The 24,597-nt window shown below is 36.1% G+C and overlaps 1 protein-coding gene across 2 annotated transcripts in view; it reads left to right on the top strand.

The window, feature by feature from the left end:
• UBXN2B (UBX domain protein 2B) overlaps positions 1 to 10,148 on the top strand; it is a 38,193-nt gene extending 28,045 nt beyond the window's left edge. For both annotated transcript variants that reach the window (XM_019756954.2, XM_019756953.2), the window contains one exon: positions 689 to 10,148. In XM_019756954.2, the coding sequence (XP_019612513.1) occupies positions 689 to 851 (163 nt within the window). In that variant the 3' untranslated portion in view covers positions 852 to 10,148. The remainder of the gene's footprint in view (positions 1 to 688) is intronic.
• Positions 10,149 to 24,597: the final 14,449 nt, after the last annotated feature.

The raw sequence follows: 24,597 nt of genomic DNA, 5'->3' as shown, positions 1-24,597 counted from the left end.
GATTTAATTTAATATGGTAAAACCTTATTTGAACTTTACTCATAAAATTTATAATTCTGGTTAGGATTAACTTTCTACATAGAAAATCTTCATATAAATATGTAGTTTAAGTTTCATTGGGCTGTTGTCAAGTACTTCAGATAAACTGTTTTAAATGTCATTTTAACATTCACTCGTACATGGACATTTGTTGTGCTAATAAGATATTACTTTAATTTGTTGATTGTATCCCTCTAAGAGATACACTTATGACCTTAGTTGAGTTATTATGTATATATGAAGTGAATTTTTAACAATTATCCTTATAACTTAGACTTTTCGTAGTTTCAGACTCTCTTTGACAAGGCCAATCCAAGGTACCTTTTGCTGGGTCTTGTACTGCTAAAATACTTTATGCTCTGAAAAGAGTAGGACCTGACTTTCAGTGTAATAACATTGTGACATTTATTTTGTGCATAACTCATCTGAATACTGTCTCTGTTTCATAGTAAAAGTACACTCCAAAAGTAATCCTCACATTTTATCTTAACACTAAAATAAATCCACCCATTGAAATAATGTAAATTGAAGAAAGTTACAACACATTTAAATAAGGATTAGAAATATGCAATTTTTATTATCTAATTTTAGCTAAAAGCTTATGTGACAATAAAGCTGTATCACAAATTATTTTTATCTTATTTCTCAGGATCCTGGATGTTCGGGACTTTATTGTACAGTCCCGCCCTGAATTTGCAACTCTTGACTTTATTCTTGTGACTTCATTTCCAAACAAAGAGCTAACAGATGAAAGCCTGACGTTACAAGAAGCAGATATTCTTAACACTGTGATACTCCAGCAACTAAAATAATATTGTTCCTATTCATGCAGTAACATGTAGTGAGAGAGGATGTGCCATATGAATAAGGAAAACACAGCATAAAAAAAAAACAGGTTATTTTTATTATTTGTACAGATACATTTTGAATTTATTCTTATTCTATCCTCCAGGCTTACTGAGACTAGAAATAGGCTTTGAGATAAATATGTTTCAGTTTTTAGGTGTAGGGCTGGCTTACGTTGATAGCTTTTAAATATCTGAGTAAACCAATTTGTTACATGCTCAGCGTTAATATAACAACACCTGCTGGCAAAGAAAATGAACAAAACCCCATTTTGATAAATGCATTTTGTAAAATTTACACTAAAGTTTCTTGATGCTGCATTGATCAAGAGCCGTTAAGAAATCTTCTGATCAAATATTTTGAAATTTGTTCTGTGATATATACAGAAAAGTATCTGTATTCTGATTTTGAAATGCTTTGATCATTTCTCTTCTTAAGATATTAGGCATCCTTTTTACTTACTGATTTAACTATATTACTGTATCAAAAAATACAGTTTGGTCTTGTATTTTACAGAACTATGACCATCATAAACTAAAAAAGGACATAAAGGTCAGCAATTCTTGAGAAGATGTGGTAAACAGCACTTTAAAATAGAAGAATTACAATGCCTCCCAGAGCCTGCCTTGATCACATTCATTTATTCGTTCAACACATTTTTCTAGAGGACCCACTATATATATACTAAACACTGTTCTAAGTGTTCAACTCAGAATGTATTCTACTCCAGGACAAAATGAGTGTGGCAATACAGGAATGTAAATTCTGTCAGGCAAATTGAATCTGAAGAATGACCAGCAGAAATGTTTGTATTTCTGCAGAAGCCAGGGGTTTCCTGAGTGAGGCAGGCCACATCAGGAATGATAAGAAAGCTTTTTCTTCTTCCCAGACACCACTAAACTCCTGGTTAGTTTTCTATTGCTGCTACTATTACTAACTACTACAAACTTAGTGGCTTAGAATAGCACAAATTTACTATCTTCTAATTCTATAGGTTAAATGTTCAACATGAGTCTCACTGGGCTAAAGTGAGGTGTCGACAAAACTGCATTCCTTGTCGGAAACTACAGGAGAAGCATTTCTTTGCCTTTCCAGCTTCTAGAGGCCACCTGTATTCCTTGGCCTGTGGCCTCCTGTGTCCATCTTCAAAGCCAGTGACATTGTATCTCTCTGACCCTTCTCTGTTAGCGCATCTCTGTGAGAACAGCCAGGAAAGGTTCTCTGCTTTCAAAGACTCACGTGATTACGTTGGCTCCAACAGATAACCCAGGATTATCTCCCCCGTCATAAGGTCTGTAGTAACCTTAACCACATCTTTAAAGCCCGTTTGCCATGTAAAGTAACATGTAACAGGTTCCTTCTGGAGGCCCCACGGCTAACTCTGTTATTTGCCTCTTCTGACTTACAGAGGCTGCTGGCCGTCCCGTCATTTATGGCTGTGTCCATCCAATCTCTGCTTCTGCCCTTAATCTTTTACTACCAATTTTAATTCTCTCACTTTTGTCTTACAAGGACCCTTGTGGTTACATTTAGTTTATCTGGATAGTCCAGGTTAATCTCCTCATCTCAAAATGCTTAATTTAATCACATCTGCAAATTCACATGTTTGTGGATTAGAACATGAACATTCTGGGGGATTAGAACATGAACAACTCTGTCTACCACAGTTCACTCCTGCCTCAGAAGACCACATCCATCCCAAATGAAGTCACCCATCCAAAGGTGCTCAAAAGTCTCAAACTATTACAGCATCAACTTAAAATGCAAAGCCTTACCTAAATAAATCTCACCAGCCCAAAAGTCCCAAATCTCATTTAAATCATCTAAATCAGGTGTAATAGAGGATCCGGTTGTGATTCCTAGGACACAATTCCTCTCCACTGGTGAACCTAGAAAAGCAGTTATCTGCTCCCAAATGTAGTAGCCCAGGCATAGAATAATAGTTACAGACATTCCTGTTCAAGAAAAATGGAAAATGGAATGAAAGCAGGAGTCACCAATGCCAGGTTCACTGCGTTAGGTTTCAAAGCCTGAGAACAGTCTTCTGTGGCTCACAACACTGTTAGGGTTTCCAAATTCCTGACATCTTGGAACCTTTGGCAATCAAGAATGGGAAATTGTATTTTTTGAGAATTCCCAAAATAATCTTTTTTATTTAGTTTTTGTTGATCATCTGTAATAATGGCTGTAACAGTAAATGTTAATAAACAGACAAGCTGTAGAGCAGGTGGGGTAACCAGGGTTCATGGCCCTGGCGCAGTCTTTCAGAGGTTTCGAGACACTCCTGTATGTAAAAGGTCAACGCAAAACTTGAGCGAATAAAATGTCCTAAATGGAGGTCAACTGGAATTTCATGACAAGTGCATCTCTTTCCGTGAGCGCTAAACAGGGGTCACTATAGTATCATTTTGGCTAGGCTTCTGTTATAGTTCAGGTTTTTTCAAAACATAAACAATGTAATTAATACAAACTTTATTTAACCAAACCTTATAGTATACAGTGAGTTTTTACCTGTATCACACAATGTATTAACATTCCCAATCTCATTTAAATATTTTATTTATTAAATTAAACATTAATAGAAAACAAATGCAAATATTCATTTGAAAATTTAAAAAATACTTCAAATAGTTTTTATTTGTTATTTTTAAAATGAAACTTTAAGAAACATAGAGCATTAATTGCCCGATCAGACAATCATGATCTTCGCTTTGTAACAAATATACTTGATGTGGAAAAATTTCTTTCATTTTCTGTAGACATTGGTCGAATTGTTATGAGTGCATCTAAAAGCATCTTCAAGTTGGGAGTGAGAGAATGCATTGCTTCATATAAGCTCATTTCCTTCCTTAGAGAAGCAAATATTTCGTCTGCATGCATACAGCTAGGCTTTGATGTCGAAATTGATACTGCTTTAGTCAATTCACACTTCAGATCAGATTCTGATGTAATGTCAGAACTCTCTGTAAGGACATCCTTTATTTCTTCTCTTGGAACTTCTTCTGCTGTAAATGTTCCTTTAAAAAGTCTTTCCGTTAATGTCTTCGCCAGTCATGCAATTTCATTCTTACTTGACAAGGCAAAAATATTCATCCATCTCACATAGACAATTAACGTCGCTCAAGTACTCTGTGAGAGACACAAGATCTCTATTTCTACGTTTAACCAATTCAGATTTTATTTCCTTTTAAAGCATTTGGCTCATTGAAGAATTCTGTTTTTCTAAATTACTGAACAGGAACTTAAAAATTCCTTCACTTGTGAGAATATTAGCTTCTCTATTGCTTAAGCCTTCGACTGATAATCTTACAGGTTGTAAGCAATTCAACATACCTCTTAATATTTCATAATACTCTTCTTTCCATAAGTGATCGAGTTTTAGCTCTCGTAAAACAGTCTTAATTGGATTTACAATCTTTAAAAATCTCTCTATCATTCTCTCGAGTGTGTTCCAGTGTGTTTTACAGTCCAAAATGACTTCTAGTTCCCTCTTTTCACTCCTTGTTATTTCTTGCTGCAAAAGAGAATTTTTTTCTGTAGAACATTTAAATATTTTCACAATTCTTCATACGCTGCTAATTGCCGAAGATAGATCATCTTGCAAATTATACTGATCAGCTCGGGCCACACCAGCTAAGAATCACTGTTATCATCTTTCTCATATTCAGAATCTGTATTAAATTCACTATCACTGCTACAAGTCACTGATGCTTCACCTTTCAACTTTTTAACATAAAAACTTTTGTTACAGCTAGATGCAGCGCATGGTTGTAGCAGAACTGTTGAATATTCGATGATAATTTTCCAAATTTTTCCATAACAGCTGCACTGTCACTTGTAATTCCAACAGCATCACTTTCAAGTTTTAACTGAAAGTTTTGTAATCTTTCCTGAAGCAAGGATAACACTTTTTCCACAGGACAGTTCCCATGTATCCTTATTAAACCAAGGTTCATAGAGGCCTCACTGCAGTATACGTGAACATTCATGCATCTGCGATTCTTGCAACTGGTCCACTCGTCTATTGAAATACTTAAGTTTTTTTATCATCACATTTGAATACATCCAATTTCTGGATGTACAGTTGTTTCACTTTACTATAATAATTATGTATTAGTGTCATAACTGAAGATGGACTTCTTGGCAACTGCATTCCTTTGCTTGTGAAACTTTCCCTAATAAACTCACTTTTTGTGATGGTGTTCACTGATATCCCATCCAATGTTGCTAATTTGCTTACATTTTCTTCTAAATCCAATCCCTTGACATAATGTAAAATTGTCGTTTGTCTCTTAGAAGATGAAGGCATTGGCTCATTATTATTTAATTCAGACGTTTTTCCCTTTTCATTCCATGGATGTATCCTAGGTGCTTATATAGACCGCTGGTTGATATGCTTTGCATTGCAAAGTTTTGGAGCATATCTGGCAACGAGCTGATTCGTTATCTTTTCTAAAATATTCCCAACATTCTTTATACTCTAATCATTGTGATAGCAAACTATAAAAAATATTAAAATATGTATTTATTAAAAATAATTGATAAAATCAAGAAAGACCTATATTGTGCAACGAATATTTATAGCTAAAAAGTGCCACAAAACATTATGAGATTGGAAATTATTGTAATATTGGAATAAAATATTAGCAGTGCAAGTTGTTTTTAAATAGACTGACTTACCCACAGCAGCTGAGAGAGCCAAGAACACTCACATACATTACAATCGTCAGCCGAAAACAAATTGATCGAATGTGGTTGGAAGTATCTGCCATCACTTTGTGGAAATGATTCATCGTGGAGAACAGAAAACAGTTTGTATTTACACAGAGAAATATTTATTTTCACAACCCAGAATTTCACTACAATGTCATATTAAGGTAAACTACCTTAGATTTCCTTAGTTCACCTGAAGATGACTGTAGTCAAATCCTGGGTTGTGAAAACAAATATTTCTCTGTGTATATACAAACTGTTTTCTTTTCTCTATAAACAAATGTGCTCAATTTACAAGAGCCGAAATTAGCTGGTCATGTGATATCTGATTCTGGTGTTGCGGGAGCATGTCTGGTGGTGTGTAACATTGTAACACAATGTAACTTTAGATATCGATAAATAGGAAAAATGTCTAAGAGATACATTGTGAGTTGCACATTTATTTCCCATTGTGGGTATTACTGGGTTCAATGACCCAATTTTCCCGATTTCCTGACCAACTGTACTCGGGACTTGAGAACCGGAAAGCAAAGAAAAATTCCCGAGAACGGGCGGGAAGGAATTCCCGCCTGGAAACCCTAAGCATCGTCCTCTGCACTTGTGACGCCTCAGTCCTGAAAGGTAGCACGTTAGCAGCTCAGTAGTTTGCCAGCGTGCTTCTTGCCTGTGGAATTGTGGGAGGTCCAATCATCTTTCATTTCATACTTGCTCCATCCCTTTTAAGTTTAGGATGGCAATGTCTACTGGTGTTAACAGTCTCAAAAACCTTATGGATCTTCTTTGATGTTACAGGAATTTACTCCATTAGACCAGAGGCTCCTCCACAGGTTTTTCCTAGATAATCCCATCTATTTTGGGTATTTTTCTGAAATGGCTGAGAGGATCTGTAAGTCACACTCTTAATCTCTTCAAACAGCCTTTTGTGTGACGAAATATTCAGGCCTTTTTTATCTTTCTCAGGTATTAGCAAAAGGTTGTACAGCACCCTCATCTCTTTCCCTAGAGCAGGCTTTCCTAACACTGAATCTCTTAATGTCTCTCAATCGGATAGGCTAAGAATTTCTAAGTCAGCAGGTCCTGTTTTCTTTATATTTAACACTTCTTTCCTCAATTTGTCTGTCTCCCCTCACATTTTATATAAATCTGCAGGAAGGAAGCAAGCTGCACCTTCCACACTTTGCTTAGAAATCTCTAGCTAAATATCTTAGGTTTATCACTTAACAACTGCTTTCCATGTACCATATTTCCCTGAAAATAAGGCTGGGTCTTATATTAATTTTTGCTCCAAACGACGCATTAGGGCATATTTTCAGGGGTTGTCTTATTTTTTCATGTACAACAATCTATGTTTATTCAAATACAGTCATAACATCTTCTGGAACATCGTCATAACTCTCCAAACCCCAAATTCTGGCTTGAATTTCTTGCGACTCCATTTCCTGTAGAACCATTGGCCCCAATCTCTCACATCCAGCAATAGAGCTCTCCTTACATGAGCACTTCTTGTCCATGTAGCCTGCTCGTAGTGCATTGGCAACACAGCTGTCTGTGATTTTATCCCATGAATTCTTCACCCAAGTCACGACCTCTTGCAGATGAGGCTTCACAAAGTTTCCACGCTGATTTCTCTCCATTCTATTTTCAATGTAGTCATTGATTTCCATGCACAAATGGTCCTTGAATGGCTTGTTTCTTGCAATATCAAGAGTCTGGAGATAGGCAGTCATTCCTGCGGGAATCATTATTTGATCTATTCTTCTCTCTGCAAGGAAGTTCTTCATGTCTTTAGCGTGGTGAGTGCTGGCTGAATCCCAGACTAGCAGACCTCTTTGGCCACCTCGCAAAACAAGTGGCAGCATTAAATCAACCCACTTTCTTATAACTGCTTGTGTGCACCAGGTTTTTTTGGTTTCAAGAACATAAATGCCTGAAACACGTTCAACCTTTTCTTTCTTGCCCTTAGTGATGATTAGAGGTGGAGCTTTCTTTCCATCCAGACGAATTGCCAAAACACAGGTACCACATGCACTTTCATAACCAGTGGAGGGAATGCAGATTGACGAGGTGCCCCTCTGATCAATTGTCATTTGAGATCCTTGGCCCATAAACGCTGCAGTTTCATCCATAGCAATCATGTTGGAGAGTTGGTATTTAGAAAAGTCGATGCCATCAACAAAGGACTTGAATGCAAGTGCACATTTAATAACTTCAGTATCTTCCAGCTTGAACAGTGTTGTCGATCTTAGAGACAGTTCATATAGCTGAAGGGAGCCATCCAGCCAGTGTTGTGATGCTTTGAATTCTTCTGGGGATATATCTAACTGTGGTGCCATTGCAAGGGCAAATACTTGAATATCAGCCCTGTGCACAACCAAAGCCTTTGCTGTCCTATCAGCAATCCATTCACAGAAGATGTCTTCCAGTTCAGGAAATAATGGTTGCCGACCTGATCCACACTTGTGCTTCTTAGCATTTCCCTCGTCCACCTTTTGACTGAGGTTATACTCTGCTCGCCATCAGAGATCCAACTTCTCTTTGCAGAAAGCCATAAGATTCTTGCCCTGGGAGTCCTCCATGATTCCTTTCCTGTGCTCGACAGAGTAGCTCTTTCTTTTTGCACTCATCTTGCCTGGGGGTCAAAATATTCCCTTTAAATCTACCAATTTCAATCAAGTGTTAACTGAAGACTTGCGAGACAGGAGTAGCAAAAAAATGATGACAGTTAAGAATGATGATCCACACAAAAGCGACAAAAAATCGCAGGCACCAAAATTTGGAAAACATTTCTTTATTTCACATGAGTACATTACGTCCGTTACAACACACGATGTATTGAATTATGAAGATTTATATTAGACACAACCATGTCCGTTATCAAGTGAGCACGTTATTCGTGCAGTTGTGTCTGTACTCCGATTGGTCATTCGGCAGTAAGTCTCAAGTTCATCTGTTTACACAGGCAATTACCTCTCGTCCAAAGGTGCCCGCTTGGGTATTTACAAATAATTATAATTTATATTATCATTTAAGTATTAATGTCAATATTTATTTATATGTATATATTATTATTTTATAATTTAATACGTCCGTCGTGTGTTGCAATGTATGTGCTAAATGTGTACATCTGGCTGACGATTTTATTGGGGGCTTATTTTTGGGGTGGGGCTTATATTACGAGCATCCTAAAAAATCATGCTAGGGCTTGTTTTCTGGTTACGTCTTATTTTGGGGGAAATACAGTAACTTCAGGACACAATTCAGCTAAGCTTTTTGCCATTTATACAACTAATCTCTTTTCCTTCAGTTTCCAACAACATGTTCCTCATTTCCTTCTGAGCCCTCTCTTGTAGCACCTTAAATGTCCTTATTTCTACTAACAGTCTGTTCAGACAGTTGAGATATTCTCTATGGCAATTTAAGGATTCTCTACCACACTCCCTACTTCCTTGCAGCCGTCAGTAGCATTAATACCCATTTATGTACTAACAGTGTTTAAAGCACTCTCAGCTTTTTCTGTCATGCTCCTAAAATTTCTTCCAGCTACTACCCACTGCTTAATTCCAAAGCCACTTTTGTATTTTTAGGTATATGTTACTGCAGCACATCTAGAAAAGTCTTCTGTGCCAACTCACTTGAACTGTGCCAACTCACAAGTCTGTGCCAACTGACTTGACTGTGCCAATAGGAGAGGCTTATTTCAAGGCAGTGAATTCACCTGTAATGGGGGTTTGAATGCCAGGAGTGCTACCAAAACTGCCACAGATAGAGGTGTTGATCCCATCCCAGAGAAAATTTTTGCTCGGTGTCATAGAGGAAGAAATTATTCCTAAGTATTCCCCTCAAAATAGGAAGCCCTGGTGCTTTCCATGAATTGAAAACCACTTGGAGAATATATAAATAATAGCTGAAAAAGTCAATCTCGATTCAAAAAGATGACCTAGGGGTATGCTGCATTTTCACAGGTGCAAAATCATCTTCCTAAGGAAATAATCTATTGAAACAAATGAACATTTTAAATAACAGCACATTACCCTGTTTGAATTAACAAAATGGAAAAAATTAAGCAAACCCTGTAAAATTAATTGACATTTAATTCTAGTAGTTTCTTTTTATTGATTAGGTGGAGTGCCTATAGATGCACATATAATACAAAATGAACTACTTTTTTTTTTTTTAATATAATGGTCTTTCAAAATACAGAGATTTACATTAGGAGAGAGAAAGAAACACCCAGAAGGGATGAACAAGACTTTCACATGAACTACATAGTGTTTTTCTTTAGTTAGAGTCATTTTCCTGGTTTCTTTTTACTACTGCAGTCACTGTAACTTGTAAAATCTATAATCATGTCAAAAAAGATTATGTCACAATGAGCAGTTAGACAACCATGTGTGAGGTCAGTTGTTTGGCAGGATGTATGTAATCAAAAAGTTGTAAGTGTCTGCTTACCAATAAAGAATGTTTTCACTGAAACTCATTGAAAATCCTCTTCAAAATTTCCTTTATTGACAGTTTTATTTGAGTGGCTTAATAAAGTATTTTAAGCAGAAGTAACATTTCCTGTGGTTTAATTTCCTGTGGTGCATCTCTTTGATGGGCAGAGAAGAAACTGAGTTGTAGCAATCTTATCTCAATTTCCCATTACTGTTTCTGTTTTTATTCCACCAAAATAAAGGTGCAAATTTTTCTTAACTTTTTGCTAACAGTGGATTTCTGAAAACCTAGGCACAATGTGTGTTGTTGATAAAGTGCATCATGCTTTTCCCTTCAGAGTTTTTGTCCTGATCAGTGATACAAAAACTTCAGTGGAGTAAATTTGAAGATCTGATTGGCTTTATCGAGCAGTTTATGAATCAGGCAGCATCTCATCCAGCAAGTAGAGAGGAGCGCCAAAGGCTACAGAAGAGGAAAGGTTTTTAAAGGCCAGACAAGGAAGTCATAAAAAAATTATTTCAGGTTTAAGTAACCCATCTACACATGTAGAAAAGAAGGGGTCTATATGGCAGATTACTTCCTGTGGTAAAAAGGGGTTGTGTAATAAACTTCACAAGCTCAGGGGGCCACATGGCAGGCCTGACAAGTTCAGTGACCAAAAGTATCCACACAGGTTGGTCTGATCACAACTTCCTAACTGGGCAGGTCATGGTGGGTAGTCAAGCCCCTGGCCTATCGCTTCTTTAGCAAAGGTCAATCTTTACCTCAAGTGGGCCCTGTCTTGGTTCTTATGCATCTAGGACAACATCCCTTTGAAATGTCAGGGTAATTTTCTTTTCCAGACCCCTCGAAGACACAACAGCAGGCACCAGAGCATGAGACCACAGAACCCCTCATTGTCTTGTTCCCCACATACCATCTCTGTATACGGCAAATGTTAATTATTAACTATCCTGTACCCACCAATGTAAAAGAAGTATGTGTCTCCACTTTGCTATTTACCCAATTCAGGAGATTTCCCCACTTTGCTTTCTCCCACCTCCTTAATCTACCACCCATGGATTTCATGTACCCCCACATTTTTTCCTTTGATTCCAAATGCATAAAAGAAAATGCAGAACTCCCATTCTCCGGAGCACTTTCTCAGTCTGTTGAGAACTTGCTTCCAGTCATGTCCTCAAAACTTTGGCTCAAATAAACTCTTATAAAACTTTTCTATAGGTTTGGACATTCTTTTTTCTAAATTTTTTGGGGGATAGACCAATGTGGCAGGTTACCTCGTTGATGATGACCAGAAAATTCCACACTGCCCAGTTACGACCACATTCCTGGGTGAGGTATAACTGCAGTTAGTTAGGTATTAAGTCTTGAGTTGCTTGGCATAAGTGACTCCGTTTTGCACTTGTCATTTCTTTTTAATAGCAGTAAAGGCTTGTTCTAATGTTAACAGATTTTATCATTTTTATCCTACGATCAGGAATAGTAAAAAGTATGATCTTTAGTTTTCTATCAGTATCTATGTTGGCTAAAGTAACCACTATAAGTACTACAAATATTCAGAACATCAGTAGGCCTGAAAGTGAAAGCATGAACATAATTGAGTGCAACTGGAGGTCCTGTTCCCAACAGCCTGGAATTTGTAATTGGGCCTAGGCTTTTGAGCATAGAAGATAGTAGGATGAAGTAGCATCTTATGGAAAGAAATGTTCATCCTTTCTACAAATCATTGTCAGATTTAACATTCCCTAAGGTGATCTGGTCATTTTTATTAATGTAATAAAACTATATGCAAATTAATGTTTTATATATGCATAGTATAAACTACATGATGACATCAGATAGGTCATTTTTTACCGCCTTGTGAACCTATTATAAATGTTTATAATGTAAATAGATGTTACTGTTTGAAATAGTGTGTACATAGGTGTTCTGTGGCAACTCAAATAATCTGACTTTATACTCTTTAATATTCTTTGCTATGTGTGCTTCATTTGCAATGAGGAGTATATATCTTAGAGCTTACTTGGGTTTAACATTTATTGAAGGCTTACTAAGAGGAGAATCCTATATTTGGCAGGCAGCATGTTGTTTATGGTCAGTGTCACTGTTACCTTGTTATTCCGACCTCAGCTTAAATGTGATTTCTTCAGAGAAGCCTGGTCTCAGTCACCTTACCCTGTTTCTATAGCATTAGCTCTACCTGATATTTTCTTGTTAATTTATTTGACTTTTATCTCCATCTCCTAACATGGAGACAATCTTTCCTGTTTCCCCTGTCAAATGACAAAACAATTCAGTAACTCGTTTGATGTCCTTTATCCAATGGAAGACAATCCATGGATTGGGGGATATAGTGCCTCGCAAGCAGTGAAGCACTGTTTCCAAGGGATTTGGGGCAAGAGAGAGTTTTGTAGAGGTCAGAAGAGGCAACCCAGACACGGCATGATTGGCTGGGAGAGTGGGCATTTCCTGTAAGACCAGCAGCTCCTGTTTCCAGGGGCAAGGTGAGCTAGCTGAAGCTGAGTTGGAGATTGTGACAGGTGTAGGTTTGGTTTCCTTGACAGGTGGTCCCGTAAGTTCAGGCTAACAGGTTTAGATTTGTGACATGGGCCGGCCCATTCCCAATATGCAAATTAACTTTATCGCCCCAGATTCTCAGAAAGTGAGTTTGTGAGAGCAGGGATTTTTCTTACCCACTGCTCTATCCTTAGAGCCTGGAACGACAGTATCTTAAATGTAGGAGTTACTCAGTAAATGGTCATAAGTAATAAATCAGTGACTGGGACCCTCTGAACGCTGGAAGAATGTATGCATTCATGTTATAAAAATGGGAGATTCAGAATAGTGCCAACAGAGTTAATAATGGCGATAGAAAACATTTGTACATTTTGATTGGTTTTGAAAGGAAGAGGAAGAAAAGTATTCTAGAAGTGGCAGCCTTGGTTCATTTCCAGAAGTGATAGCACCTGTCCTTGTAAGTGAATGTTCTGGCAGTTCCCCATGGTAGGATATGGGTGAAGAGGGCTAAGGAATGCCCTCCTGAGAAGCTAACAGTATGTGACATACCTGAGATTGTCTGAATCCCAATAGTAGGTAGGTGCTGAGATTCTAGAAGTTTACAGATAAGGAAGACCACTGTTCTATGAAGACACGGTGGAAACCTCTCAACCTGTTAAGTTCTATTTGATTACTCAGAAAACTATGCTGGTCACTTGTCATGTAATCTGATTGCTTATAATAAGAATTGTCTTATAGATTTTATCTTTATATCAGAGTTAAAATACTGTTAATCTTTTAATAGCTATTAATTTATTAATTGCACATAATTTAAAAATTTTAGCCATTGATGTTTTGTTTTAGAGTGTCATACCTCATCATCATTTATTTGTTACTTGAATACTGATAATCCCCAAAAAAGTGGAAGTTGATTTAATGAAATTAAATTACAATAAATTGGGAGTGTGCTAAAATATATGTAAACACTTGTAAACTGAAAAGCTACAGAAAGATGATACTAGAAGCTCTAATCACATATCACTCATGACTTTGAAATCAAACTAGTTTGAGGGACTGTTGACTTTGGCTACAATCTCAGTTTGGCTGAACTTACAAAGAAAATTCTCACTAGTCATTAGATTTTTTTTCTTGTTCTCTAAATTAACTTCATTACCCAATCTTCCACGCAAGCGAAGAAGACAGAAATGACCTGGAGTTACCGATTTCCAAATAACCTTTAAACAGACAAGGTATCTGCAAACATTTATGAGCTTCAGTGCTCTCGAAATAATTTTTCAGAAATTCAGAAAATATAAAATTCTCCTAATTTTGATATTCCTTAGTAGCAGCCTTTTATGTATATTAAAATACTCAATTTACTTAATTTGCAGTGCTTTTTTAAAAAAATACATTGTAAGTATAAATCTTAAGTATATTTGACACTTAAAATGGCACTAAAACTTATAATTGTAAATGCTCAGGGGTTCTCTGTGCAGTCCTTGAAATAAGAAATGACTTTTAATGTAGAATTATATCCACAGTCATTGTACTCCTTTTGTTTTAGATATAATGAAAAAGCAAAGAAGCTAGATTTAATTCCAAGTCATGTTATGCCTCAGTGAGTGTGTGGCATATATTCATTTGATCTAATCTCTGAAGAAGAGAACCACTGAATGATTTACATACTCTTCTTGACTTGTCTAAATTATTTTTAAACATAAGAGACTCAACCTTAAATCTATTAGTGAAAATAAAATTATAAAAGGCGTTTGCTTTTCTAGAGGTTTTTTAATTTTATAACTTAAATTTTTCTTTTCATAACTGCAAATATGTTCCCTAAGTCCACTTTTATGAATGGTTCTCCAATCAAGATTAAGATTTTACTTAAATAATTACATTTAAGTGTATAAAAACCCATTTGGTTATCTCATTATTCTTCCTGTTGTAAACAATGGTCAATGCTTACTTTTACTCGTAGGATATGTGCCAAAATATCTAAAAATCTTCACACTCTATGTATGTGGGGGTTAGGGGGAGTGGTGGTTTGGCTTGTTTTCTAACCAACACGTAATAAATCTACCAATACAGAAACTTTCACTTCGATTCTTCTCCTGCCTTTCTCTTCTCAGGTTGTCATTTCTCTTTGTTCCCTGTGTACTTCTAAATATTACTTCCTGAACTTTCTGACTTAGTGGCAACTTTCTTTGGAACAGTAAGTTCTCCCTTCTAAAATGTGTAGGGAGAAGAGCCAAGTGTGGGCGATGAGGTGGGGCAAGGCTTTCATGAGAACCCTGAGAGAATAAATGTTACCCCCATTATCCTCATGGGGAAAAGTTAAATGACTCAGGCAGAATCACATTGTGAGTAGAGAGGAAGGCAATGTCTCCTTCCTCTTGGTTTGTTTCCATTTCCATCCTGCATTACTGGCTAAGAACCATCTCCTCATTTCTTATTATTCATCTACAGTGTACACACAGAGATATCTGGACTCTCAGATTATTTATAAGAGGTTAAGTCATTTTCTAAAGGATATTCAACAAATATGGCGAGTACTCAGCATTTTAAGTAATTTCAACAAATTAAGTAATATTCTAAAATACCAGCAAGTATGGTAACTAACTCTTAGCTTCAACACCAAAAACTTCCTCAAGTGAAATGTTAATTTATGATGATTTGGTAATTTTGGTTCTATGTAATTTACATATTCTAAATGTTGTTCAGTGTTTTATTATGTTTTTCCTCAATGTTTGCTGTCTTCATAGCAATTTTATTACATCAAGAATGATGTAGCAGAAAAAGCAGAGTATTTGAAAAGGTCTAGCACTATTTATATAAAAAATGTGTCTTTAAAAAAACTAGATATGAGTATCAAATTCTTATTTACATTAATCTAGTGCAAGAATCTGGTATTCTTATTTAACTGTAAGTCAGAAAGTTAATAAACCTAGAAATCTGAAAAGTTCTTAATGCAACCTTTAAAAATCTTACATATTAAAACGCTGGAGTGGGAGGAGATTATCTTCAATATAAGAAAAGCAGAGATTACTACAGCCGGTATCACTGCTTGGCAGCAATTAACAATATCAAAAATCCTATTGTTGATTGTAATTTAATTTGTTTTACAAAATTACTCCAATTTTATAAAACAGCCCAGAATGTAAGATGAGGAAAACTGCCTTTTCACCCACCAACATGTATGTGTGGAGGGGGAGTCACATAGGTAATAGTGAACATTTGTTTCATGTCATCATCTGGCAATAAATACCTAAGGCCACAGGCCCTGTTAATCTTTTCAAAGATCAAGAAGCTGTTGATAGTAAAACAAAATCCCATAGTTACCTTTGACAAGTTAACATTAGGACACCAGTGAGTGGGAATTTGGTTGCTTATCATCTCCACCAGAGGGTGCGTGGGCCCTGGGACAGAATTTACTTCATTACCTTTCCCTTAGCTGGTTTAATAAAATGAAGGGAGAGGATAAAAGTTACTTGTTAAAATAAGAGTAAGGAATTACCCCAATATCAATATCATTTAACACTGCTTTTTCTGACCTCCTGAAGATAAGGAATACTTGGCTAAATATAATTAGTATTTTCAAAAATGTAATAATGTTAGATTGTAAAAATATTTGTGGTGTCAATGTACTAGGCCTTGGGGTCCTTTTCATTGTGATATTGCCCATGAAACATTGCTCATATATGTATTACTTTGGTGTATTGTCTACTGATGACCATATTCCCTAAAAAGTATTTAAAATGCCCCACTAATTGTCTCAACTCCCTTCGTTATGCATTCTCCATTTTAATGCACTGTCACAAAATGTACTCCTTAATTCTTTTTACCTTTTTGTGTTTTTTAGGCTAAATTCTAATTACTCAGATTTCAATCCTTGCTTCTTTTCTATCTTTGCAGTCACCACTTCTCACCCTAGTGAATTCTATTTTGATCTTGACTGTTCCCTCTTCCAAAATTGTGCATGAAACTTTGCAATCACCGGGTCCACTAATAGAGACATGAATGGCACAATTGTAAAATGAAAGTTGAGACAATGTATAGAGTTGGATGCCCTAAATTCATCAATTCTGCAAGTGCCAATTTTCTCATCCCCAGAATGAGGAGATTAGAACATGGTCCTTCAGTTCTGAATTCTGATTGTTTTTCACAAAATTAAGCACTGACCATAATAACATACCTAAAAATGTCATCATGGAGTTAAAGATGGGCAAATAGTACAACTCAGTTTAAACCAATAAGTAAATCCAAGGAAAATTGTAACTTGTGTGGTTTTTCTATTCCTTTTGGGTTGGTTTTCTGGATCTATCTACTGGTCAGAGGATTTGAGAATTCTTTTTTTTTTTTTTTTTTTTTAATTTATTGGGGTGACAATTGTTAGTGAAATTACATAGATTTCAGGTGTACAATTCTGTATTACGTCATCTATAAATCCCATTGTGTGTTCACCACCTAGAGTCAGTTCTCCTTCCATCCCCGTATATTTGATCCCCCTTACTCTCATCTCCCACCCCCCACCCCCTTACCCTCTGGTAACCACTAAACTATTGTCTGTGTCTATGAGTTTTTGTTTCTCATTTATTTGTCTTGTTCTTTTGCTATTTTTGGTTTATATACCACATATCAGTGAAATCATATGGTTCTCTGCTTTTTCTGTCTTACTTATTATGCTTAGTGAGAATTCTTACTAAAAATATTTTCAAGCTAGTACTATCTATGGAATAGCTGGTTAAAGTATGGCATTAATAAATAGGTTAGTCAATGAAAATTTTGCAGGCCAATACAATTTTCTTAGGACTAATATGTAATAGCTTTAAAAAAAATTTTTGTTAGAGTCTAACTTCACAGCTCTATTGAACAAAAATTATGGTGACTTCATATAATACTTCAATTATTTTTTAAGTGTTTAGTAGAATATTTTATGATGTGAAAAAATTCATGATAAGAACAAAGTTGATTTAGAAAAGATTCACCATAGAATTATAATTTAGTTAGAAAACAAAAACCAAACCTGCTTACCACTTCTAGTGCAAATTTTGGTCTTTTATAGTCACTCACTAAAAGTAGCCAGGGCTCCTTGAATAAATGGCTGATTCCAAGTTTGATAGGGAGAAATCAATACAAGATGAGCCCAAGTTATCTTGTGACTAAAAGTAAGGGTGTTTTCAAAGATCAATGGGATCATGGCAAAAAGACACAAAAGTCAGGTTGAAGTGGTTCCACTGGCCTAATTTGTCACCGTTTCAGCATCAAGATGATAATTAACTGAAATTAGGTCTGAAAATCTGTAAGTCCTTGATTCTCAAAGGAGTCACTAAAACCTCTTTGTCATCATTTGAAGTAGCCATTAAACCAACTCCTTACTTTGAAAACTGGAAAGTAGAGAAAGTGCATTTATTCTGTTTTTCCAATAAGACCTATATTTCTGCGTAACCAGTAGCCCTAGTTAATCAGTAAAAGCTGTACTTTACAAAAAAAAAAAAAAAAATGCCAGTTAATAAATACAGATGTTGATAGAAATATAATCACCATTTTGTAGTCCCTAATGAAATAACTGGCACAAACAAGGATTATCAGTTGGTTTTACAATTATTAGATAATTGATTGATTGATGGGGAAATGAATTTTGTATGTGGTTTGCCCAAGTACATAAAAAAAAAAAAATTTACTCTCATCACAAGGGGAAAATCAGAACAATATAATGGAAGAGGAGCAATAAGGCAGTGTACGATGTCATCACGATTCAACAACTCCTGCCACTCTGCCATTTTCTGACTCTTCATTTAGGACAATATGTTTTTTCTTACTCTTCATAATCTCCTTCAGCTGTTTATTTCCTAAAATAATCCTGCCTGCTTTATTCTCATTAATTAATTCATTCTGCCCCTCCTTTTCTCCCTCTCCTTTGTTATTAAAGAGATATAGGGGAAATAGTTTTTCTCCTTGAATGATCCTATGCTTCTGATGTCTTCATATTTCCTTTATCTTGCTCCTTAGTGGAGTCTGAGTTAAAGTTTGCCTCTGAAGTGCTTTGTGTAAACCCCCGAATCGCCTCAGCTATCCACTCTTCAATTCGCTCCTCAATTTGGTCTCTGACTTCTGTCACCCTCAATTGTCAGAAACAGCCATGATGAGACCTTCTTTAACCTCTTCTTTCTTAACTATATCCAAAATCCGCACCGTGATCTTTAATCTTCAAATTTTTCAGTTGCTTGTGAGTGTGATTAACATCTGATCTCATCTATATTAATTTACATATAACTGGCTTTGTTACTTTTCTAGTAATTTATTCAAACTCTCATTTGATTGCAGCCTACTTGTCATTCTCTCCCATTTGTCCCTGATTTCCACATAATGAATTCTTTCCAATATTTTTATCGTACTTATTTTCAAATTTCTGCAATTTCTGTAGAAGGAACAGAAATATTGTATTTCCTGGAACACATTCACCCAAGAAAACTGACTCTAATGAGGTACTAATGTTGAAAGACAAAATGATGATACAGCAAAAGTCATTCATTACTTTTAAATTTCCTACTTATTTCTTTAGGAATCAGAATATATAAATCAATATACAGTTAGAGTTACTAATATATAGCAAACTGAGCTTTTTAGATGATAAGTCACAAAAGGTCTCTCTGCCCCCAGTGTAAGCAAGTAATCTTTTCAGCGATTTCAAGGGGGTCCATGTCACTTCCGTGTAGCCTGGTGAAATAAACTTCACTCCAGAGTCAGATCCCAGTTTAATCCCTAGCTCTGCCACTTGTTCCTGAGTGGCCTGGAAAAGTCACTCAGGGCTCCGTCTTCATTTATAAAGTTAAATAGAAGCTAATACACACACACCTCTGAGATACTGCAGTTTCGATTCCAGACCACCGCAATAAAGTAAGCCATAATCTTTTTGCTGGTGAAGTCGTGCCTTCGATTTGTAAAAAATGCAACATCTCTGAAGCACAATAAAGCGAAGTGCAATAAAATGAGGTACGCCTGTAAAATCTCCCAACAGTGAGAAAAATTTAAAGTTATGTAAAGATATTTATGTATTTGTTAACTATCCCCCTCCTAAAGAGAAGAAGAGAAAGGGAAGAGAGAGAATAAGACAGAAAGATAGAGAGAATACCTCTACTAGTAGTAGCTATGGTTTCTCTTCTAATTTCTAGATGAGATTGGTTCTGACTTCCATCCCATGTCCTATGGAAACCAAAAGCCTTTCCAACATTCCTCCACATTTATTTTGTCTTCATGAGCATCCCTGCCCCAAGCTCCTTACTTCTATTTAATTAGTTCTATTTATGGAAAGTCACCCACTGTCCCTCATATGTGGCTTTTATTCTGTACTACACTGACACATACATCAAACGTAGATACTTTGTGTGGCTTCCTCACCTATCTTACCCTCCCAAAAAAACAAAGCTCAGCAAAAACAAAACTTGGCACACAAGATTTTTTTTCTTCTGGCAGCCAATTTTAATAAAAGGAGATTGCAGGGAAGGAGAAAGAAATATTTCAGCAATACAAACAACTTTACTAGAACACTCAACATTTCTATTTTCAAAAGTCCTTCTATCATCCATCTCTAGAGTTTCCTTTGGCCACCTTGTTCCATGCTGCACCACCAGCTTTATGTCATGGCACCAACTCCACGCTCCCTGTTTGGAGGTTAGTGCTTCCTAGAACTCCAAATTCTTTCTATTAAGTACAGCCAATTGTGCCTTTTCTGCCTCTAACCATAAACTTCGGCCCTTAGCCAAACTAGTTGAGGTCCTCAGTAGAAAAAGTTGGGGGAAAAAAAAAAAGAAAAAGAAAAGAAAAAGTTGGGGAGTTCATTCAATAGGATTTGCCTTCCTTAAAAGTTGTAAATAGCATTTTCCCAATCCATTATGTAATAGTTTGGGGTTTTTAGTGAAAGTGTGGTTATAATATAGCAGTTTGTTTTTTTTAATGCCACTTATCTAGTTTATAGACCTAAAACTAGAATACTACCTCAGCATAAACATAAGCAGTAGAACACACAAAGGATCAAGGCCTAAGCACAAGTCCAGTTTAGTTTCAATGTTTCCAAATATCTGTAGTCCTTTTAAAAAAGAAAAAAGAAAAAGACCTTGATAAATACTGTTCAAGGTCTGCTCTTATCAGTAAATGGCCTTGATCTTGGCTATTTGGTCCAGAGTTGAGCAGCCTCTGTATATAACCTACTTGCTTATGTTGACTTTGGAAACTCTACAGCTCTTCAGTGACAAAAATGCTTGCCATTTCTAAGCTTTCTAATATTCACACAAATGCACACTTTACTTCTACTGATATTTTGTCCTAATAGGTATAGTTATGAGTTTGACTACCTTTACGTGTAAACCTATTATTTATAAGCTTTGAAAACTGCATCATTTTAAGGTGAACAGAACAAAGAGGGGGGAAATAAAATCAATTAACTAATCGCAGTAGAACCAATTATAGGTTCACCTGCCTTATTTGAGATATATTCTTAAACACTTATGGAACCTAATGTGCGGCCAATATAAGATGAACCCAAGGTGAACTGCAGGCTGGAATGTGGAGAAAGTTCTTGCCATCTGTCTTCGAACTTCAGTTAAGCAACCAACAAAAACTGCATGTCCCATGACTTCAGATGCTTGAACCAGTTTTTCAATTAAGTTTTAGTAGATTAACATCATGGTAATGACCTAATGGGATAACATATTTGTAGCTGTTTATTTCTCAAATGTCTGTATTTCATATGGGTTTCTATACAAATAATGTGGTATATAGCTACAGCATAGCTTAGGGAAAAGAAAATGACTATAACCTGCATCCATGTCTTTATTTCTCCAATTACCATTACTGTAAAATGTTATACAACACAAAATATTATGCCTCTATCATCTATTGATGTAAGGCCTTCTTTTTTTGGCTCATTACTATCTATGAGATAGAAATCAGTTCCTTTTAGTTGTTAAAAAATTTGTTTACAACTTAAACAGTCTAGTACTTTGAAATTTGATTTAAACAAAGTCGCTCTGTTGGCAACTGTCATGATCTTAGAATCATCTCCTAAAACTCCTCTCAACACTTAATAATAACATGCTGACTTAGAAGCCTACTTATTTCTCCCAAGATAGGAGATCAATCAATTCGTGCTTATGAAGATTCTTTCGACCTTGAAATGCTTTAAGGATTTCTTGAGGATTGTGACCAGAATGGCAAGAGGTAAAACAAATATAGATGCAAAATGTTAGTTACTTATGTCCTAAGTATTATTTGAATTTTTCTTTGAATGAATTATCTCTTATTTAGCTTAGGTTAACTCCATCTCGGCTTTTCTCCCCATTTTTCCTAGTTTTGTGAGAAATGTCTGAAATAACTTTTTTCTGTTTTGGTTTTGAACTCTAGACAAAATTTTTAGTCTTCAGAAGTTAGTATTTTACGGGGATGTCCAAGATTACAGTCTGCCACAAATTCATTTTCCAGAACCATCACTCTCAAATATATTTATATAAAATGACATTTCAAAAACCAAGATGGAGTCTTAAAGTGACATAGGCAGCATTTTATCTAAGATACAGAAAGATTTTTTTTTAATTCTGGAATTAAATATATCCAAATATAATGCAATGTGTAATAATCTAGTACAATGCTAATGCCCTATTTTGGGGATCCATTTTCCTTGTTAAATGTCTTCAGAAAATACTGACTCCAGGTTATGATAAGTTATGTCATTAGAAGTCATAGATGGGTGGATAGGAAAAAAAAATTAATGCTTCCACGAGCAATTAATACAGTATTTGTATTTGTATCCAAAAGTAATACTAAATGCTGCGAATAGTCTCTCAGGGTCTGGTAGTTGTGCTTTATCTACTTTAATAAACAACTAATGATTATTCTTATTTTCAACCTAGTCTCTCTCAACTAACATCTGAGGACCAGCTAAATAGCAGTTCACATCACCTGTGATGTTTAGATTTTACAGATAAAATTGGCAGGCTACAAAACAACAACAACCTGAGTAAAACTGCTCCATCTCTTTAGAGCTACAGGTTGCACAAACTTGCGTTGTCAGGTTTAACTGACGTCACTATCATGTGAACAGAAGCTGCAGATGGGAGGTTCCCAGCACCTGAGCTGTGAATAGATGGCTGGAGGACAGAGATAATCAGCTCTTGGCAAGGTGGCTGGGTGCTAGAACAGCTAGAGGCCATGGACCAATGACCTCCAGCTTCAGGCAGGCTCTTCCAGTTACCCACATGTGCCCAAAACAGAATTATTTTCTATGTGTACCATGATACGAAAAAATTAAGAACCACACACCTGGATAATAGTTATCATCAAATTTTTAAATATCAAGGTGGGAAGGTCATCAAATACCTAGACTAATTTATCAATGAATAGATTTCTAACAACAGCAAGGCTCCATCCAGAACATTGATCTCACCTGTTGATATTTTTTAAATTATGGTAAATATATACACATACCATAAAATTTACTATCTTAAACATTTTAAGTGTACAGTCCAGTAGTGTTAACACGTTGCGTATGGCGGGGTTTAAATCCCTCGTGAAGATTCTCGTGATCCATACGCAACGTGTTAAGTACATTCTCATGGTGCAACCAATCTCCAGAACTCTTCTTATGTTACAAAACTGAAATTCTGTGCCCCTTAAATAACAACTCCCCGTAGCCCTGGCAACCACCATTCTACTTTCTGTCTCTATAAATTTGAATAAATACCTTATACAAGTGGAATCACAGTATTTGTTTTTTAGTGACTGGCTTATTTCACTTAGCATAATGTGTTCAAGGTTCATATGTTTTGGAGCATGTGTCAAAATGTCCTGTCTTTAAGACTGAAAACTATTCCATTGTAGTCTCTACCACATTTTGTTTAACCCATTGATGTTTTGTGGATGTTTTTATTACTGATACAAACTTATTTGACCTTTTGGAGCAAGATCAAGGGATGTAAAAGCCATTGCATTATGATCCATTTCCATTTACTATCCCTCGTAAGTGAATGCATCAGCTCGTAAATCAGACACAATATTTAATTTTCTTCTTTGGTAACGGATGTAATATAATAAAAATATTGCAAAAATTATTAGAGCTCTAGTCCAGGCCAAAACACTAAGTGCATGTGATACTGAATGAAATACCTTTGATGGTTGAATTCGTTACAGGATTGTATTTGTTGTATTAGTAAGCACTCTAACTTGCCAAGGATTCAATGAGTATCTCACAGAATCTAAAGAGAATCTAAGCAGTAGGAAGGGAGGGTATATTTGAGCTACAAGAACAGCTGGGCCCAGGAATCCAAATAGTATCAGGACCTTCTCATATCTACTTCTCTCTTGTCTGTCAACTCCATCCTTCTGTCTCTCTACATATAAACCTTCTCCACATGGCAGAAAATATGACAACTTCAGGACCTGCCTGAACCTTAACAACCTTCAGGACCTGACTGGCCTTAGCAGCCTTCAAGGAGCACAGACTCCCCAGAACCCATTGCAGACCATAAGGATTATGAACACCCTGCCAGAGGATGACTAGGGGCCTCAGAGAACACAGACCACGAATTCCTCACAGAGAACCTGATCAAAGTCTACTTAAGGGACTACACACACACTGCCAGGGCAAAGAATCCTTATAATATCTGCCCAGTGAGAATTTGTTTTTGCTATGGAACAGTGACTGCTGTGTTTCTTCTTTTTTTGAATGGGGGTTTTTACTGCGGTCATCCAAGCTTTGTTTCGCCGTGTTCTCAGCCAGAACATAATGCAAGGAGAGTCTCTTTGTGGTCTCGTCTTATTCTCTAATTATATAGTTGTGTAGACAGATGCATTTTGTACAATGGGATTACATTCTGATAAATTTATTGTAAGTTGAAAGTATTATAAACTGAAAATGCATTTAATACACATAACCTACTAAACACCACAGCTTAGCCTAGCCTACCTTAAATATGCTCAGAACACAGATTAGCCTACAGTTGGGCAAAATCATCCAACATAATGAACACACCGTAGAGTATCAGTTGTTTACCTGCATGATTTCATGGCTGACTGGGA

Source organism: Rhinolophus sinicus, linkage group LG14 (genome assembly GCF_036562045.2).
Source record: "Rhinolophus sinicus isolate RSC01 linkage group LG14, ASM3656204v1, whole genome shotgun sequence".
NCBI classification, from domain to species: Eukaryota; Metazoa; Chordata; class Mammalia; order Chiroptera; family Rhinolophidae; genus Rhinolophus; species Rhinolophus sinicus.
Note: the sequence above shows the minus strand (reverse complement) of the source record. Positions and strands in the feature narration are given on the sequence as shown.